Source organism: Oryzias melastigma, linkage group LG14, assembly GCF_002922805.2.
Source record: "Oryzias melastigma strain HK-1 linkage group LG14, ASM292280v2, whole genome shotgun sequence".
Classification (NCBI taxonomy): Eukaryota; Metazoa; Chordata; class Actinopteri; order Beloniformes; family Adrianichthyidae; genus Oryzias; species Oryzias melastigma.
Window position 1 is genome coordinate 2,492,085 of NC_050525.1, and position 4,282 is coordinate 2,496,366.

Below are 4,282 nucleotides of genomic sequence, written 5' to 3' on the forward strand. Positions count from 1 at the left end.
TTGAGGCATTTTTCCAACTAAAGAAAAAGAAAGACAAAAATAAAGATACAGATAACAAGTTGAACAAAGGTTATTTTGCTATTATGTTACTGGTCCGGCCCACTTGATCAGACGGGTTGAATGTGGCCCCCAAACCAAAATGAGTTTGACACCCCTGAGTTAAAGGATCTGTCCATGCAGCAAGTCATTTTGCTAAACAAGAAATCTAATAAGATTTAAAAATCTGGAAACAAGGAGTTTGGCAACAAGCATTCAAAAAGGAAGAAAGGCGAGAAAAAAGCTAACTACTATGGATCGACTTCAAACTAAATGTCGTACAGCCTAAAAAAGTCTCTTTTGCTCAGCAAGCAAATTTTGTATTTTTTTGAGTTTTGACAAACCTAACTGTTGTTCAGTTTGATTACAGTGACAAAAAACTAGTGTAATAAGTGGAAATGACTCATTTAAGAACAAAATGTGAACAAAATAAGAATGTTTGTACAAGTTGGTACGTCTTAATGAATCATCATAAAGGCTGAAAATAGTTCTTATTCATTAATCTACTAATCTATCAACCAGTCAGTCTAACTTTTCAACATTTATTGAACTTTACAACAGAATAAAAAATGACCGAGTAATTAGAGTGTTTTTGTCTTAAATGAAGTTTTCTGATGTCACAAGTCTGAGGCAAAAGGACATGGTCTCATTTTAACAGTAACTTCTTTATTTCTGGATTCTAGCTCTCATTGAAGTCAAGAAATTCTGAACTGCACTGATTTTGAGGAAAGCTAGTAAAGTTGTAGAGCAAAGAGAAATACAAAGAACTTCAAACCTGGTGAATTATCTTGAATGTTTGAAAACAATGTTTAGAATCTTTCCAAAGATCAAATAGTTTGCTATGAAGACATGATTTTACCGAGAACTGTTTTTATGGAAAAAAAATAAAGTTGTTCAGATCTGTTTTCTCAAACTAAGATTATGTTACTGCTGAAAAACTTCTTTAAATGTGAAAAAATATGGGATTTTTTGGTCTTATCTATTGATTTTGTTTTATTTTATTTTTTGTGAAAAAACTGTATTTACTAGACTAAATGTTTGTGATCAAGCACAATTTGACAAATATTTTTCTCTTCATCTCCCCGGCTGAGAGTCTTTCTCTGATTTTTTACGATCCAACACTCCTCTCACTGAGTCCTGAAGAGTGTCTCCGATCTCTGAATCAGAGAGATCAGATTCAAGACTGAACAGCTTCACCAGAAACATTCGCCAAATCTAGTTTAGATTCCATGTAGCAGAGGTGTAAATTACTCCTACCCGTCTGGTTTCCATTCTTCTGCTCCTGGACTCCAGGGCACCCCTGAGGACGCTCGCTCTCAGCCTCAGTCTCCATCATTCTTTCATCTGGAGGTGATCCTGCTGACACACAACACCAGTCCAGATCAAACTCGCCTCCAGGCAGGGATTTTCCTGCTCCTGCATCCGTCGCCTCACTGCTAACTGGATCGGGCCTGAGCGTGATTGTTTGACTCCTGTCCTCGACTGATCTGAGCTCTGCTGCTAAATTCAAGTCTGAACAGTTTCTCTGTGTGTACTTTGTCTTGAGAGTTTATCTCCCTGTGGATGAAAAGAAATCTCCACCATGGAAGACAGAATAACAACATGCTTGTACATTCATTTGAGGATATTTGCTGAAGCATGCTGTCGTCACTCCCCCAAAATCGTCCACTTTGTTTCACTTGATGCTTTTGGAGCCTCTAAAACAAGATTTAAACAAAGTTGGATTTGGTGAAAAAGGATGTAAAGGTCACTTAACTGTATAAATGAAGTGGGTCAAACCAGCATGCAGAAATGTTTTTCTGAAGGGGTTAAAGGTACATTCTCTGTAAGTTAAAGCCTGTTCAGTGTTAAAAAAACAAAGAAACCAAACAACAGATGAATGCCTTCATCCTGAGCAGGCTCTAGGATTTAACTGCAGGCCGTCTAATTATAACTCATTTCAACAAAACTTTAGAGAACAAAAACTGTTCAGCCGTCCTGAACTGAAATCCTACACATCAATAAAAAAAATTACTGTCAAAATGTTCCCATAAATGATTTCATGACAGTGTAGACCTGGGACAACATTTCCTCATAAAAAGTGATTCAAACCAGAACAGAACTTGAAAAAATAAAGAAGATTTTATTGCTGTTTTTTTTAAACAAGGTTTATAAATAGATGTTAAGTGTTCCACTCCGATCATCTGATCTATTTTCAACATTTTACCTGTGATTTTTTTAATGATGATTGTACTGTTTTTAGGTTAAATATAAAAGCGTGTCGTTTTCTAGGACATAGTTTCTGCAGAGCAGCAGGAGTTCATTAGAAATTCACCTCTGTCCCGCTAGCTTGCAGCCCCTCACACCATCAAATTAGTTTACTGGTGCAAAAAAAAAAAAGGTTATCAATGTGGTTTCTATCCAGCCGTGTAGTTTAGATCCAGATTCCAGCTCAGACCAGGAGAACAAAGATGTTCATGGATCTGTTTGTCTGTAATTGGATGCATCAGGATGGAGCAGAGCAGGGAGTTTGTGGCCTGCTGACTGTAGATTGTATGTAACATCTAAAAACGTCTTTTAACAGCATTTTCTGTCCATGTCTGATTCACAATAATTCGAATAAGAAAAACCCTCAGAAATTCTATTTTGAGCTTTTCTTTTTCTACATGTCCTCCATCATCAGAAAATGCTCGGAGTGGGTCTTAAAGATAAACCCATCCATTGATTTTACAGATCAACATCTCACAATACGAGATTAATGTTTCATACAATATTACTGATGGCATTAAACCAGCAATGCCTTTAGCACATTCCTGTTGTACAAGAAAAAATCAAATAGTAAAGAACATGTTTTAATTTCAGTGTCTGGATTGTGTTCTTAAATGGATAGCAAAAAGCTAACACATCAGAAATAATGTTTTGCTAGTTGCAGGCCTGCAGCCATGTGCGTGTCACCATACGACCTCTGGTCGCTCAGGAATCTGTCAGTGAGCCGTGAGATGCTGGTTTGGACGCTGGGGTATGCAGCTCGCCATCTGGAGGAATTGTCAGTTCCTCATGTGGACACACACAGTGCACGCACACTCACACACTGAACCCAATCCCTCCATCCTGAAACCTGCACTCGGCTTCTGGTTCCTGTTTCAGATTCACAGGCTGCAGATTCTGGAGCTGTTTCCTGCACTGGAGGATGAGGCATCGCTGGAACCTGCCAGAGTCTTGCTCAACACTCTCTGGGACTTTTCCATGAGCCGAGATTTGAGACATAATCAGGAGGACTCAATGAGTCAACAGCAATCCTGAAGGACACACACACACATGCACGTGCACACCCCCACACACATACAGTCAGTGGAGCTGTGCGTATCACTCATGTAATGTCGTCTTAGTTTTCTCTGAGAACTGCAAACACAAGCTTTTCACCACAAATCTCACCACACATCCAGAGAAGTTTTCAACAAACCTGTGATTTGTTCTCTGGAGAAAACAGAACCCTGTTCAGGAAAAGTCTTCAACCAGTAAAAACTACATTCTGACAACCTGAACAAAACTGTGTTTGCTCTGTAACAGGAGACTGCGTGATTGATGCTGAAACAGCTGATCTGATCAGTTTCTGTTGTATTTTTCCACACGGTATCCAGTTTCACAATCCCTCCGCTGCCAGGGCGACGTCCAGAAGCTCCGCGCTGCTCCAGCTCTGGATTGCACAATCTCCTCTTCCAAAACAACCCAGGCCGGAGTGAGGACGGCGAGGAGGGATGAGAAACTCAATAAGCTGTAATCAGCTTTCACTTTTCAAACAGAGACGACCACACAGAGACAAATGGAGAGCACTTCTGAAAGAAAAGGTCTCAACAAAGCAGGTCTGACACAGAGCGCCGCTGTCTGTCTGTGCAAAGAGTCAACTCACCGTCCTGCTGATGGTCATCCACAAGAGCTCTGAGCTCAAATCAAGCCCTGTGTTGGAGCCCCAGTGCAATGTGGGGCAACAGAGCTCAGCCCGTCATCGGGTGCATGCTATGGGGATGAGGGGGCCAGTGAGCGCCAGAGAACTGACATGGGACTGCCACGGAAAGTGGGGCTGATTTGAACATAAAACGACAGAAGGATTCAGAGATTTCATCATTTGCCCAGTGAAAGCCCAGGAGGGGAAGTCCAATTAAATGTCTATAAATAGGCGGATCATTTTCTGGAGCATTCTGCAAACACGTTAGAGAGCGGCGTTTGGGCAAAGGGGCCCAGCTAACTCCCTGAATGACCACGGGAC

At 40.7% G+C, this 4,282-nt stretch overlaps 1 protein-coding gene across 1 annotated transcript in view; it reads right to left on the bottom strand.

Annotated features, from left to right (window-relative positions):
• The window catches only part of LOC112139132 (vacuole membrane protein 1), a gene marked incomplete at its 3' end in the record, with an annotated part of 21,793 nt that extends 19,771 nt beyond the window's left edge, over positions 1-2,022 (bottom strand). Inside the window, 1 exon segment of the mRNA XM_024261835.2 lies at positions 1,294-2,022. Coding sequence (XP_024117603.1) covers positions 1,294-1,372 — 79 coding nt within the window.
• Positions 2,023-4,282: the final 2,260 nt, after the last annotated feature.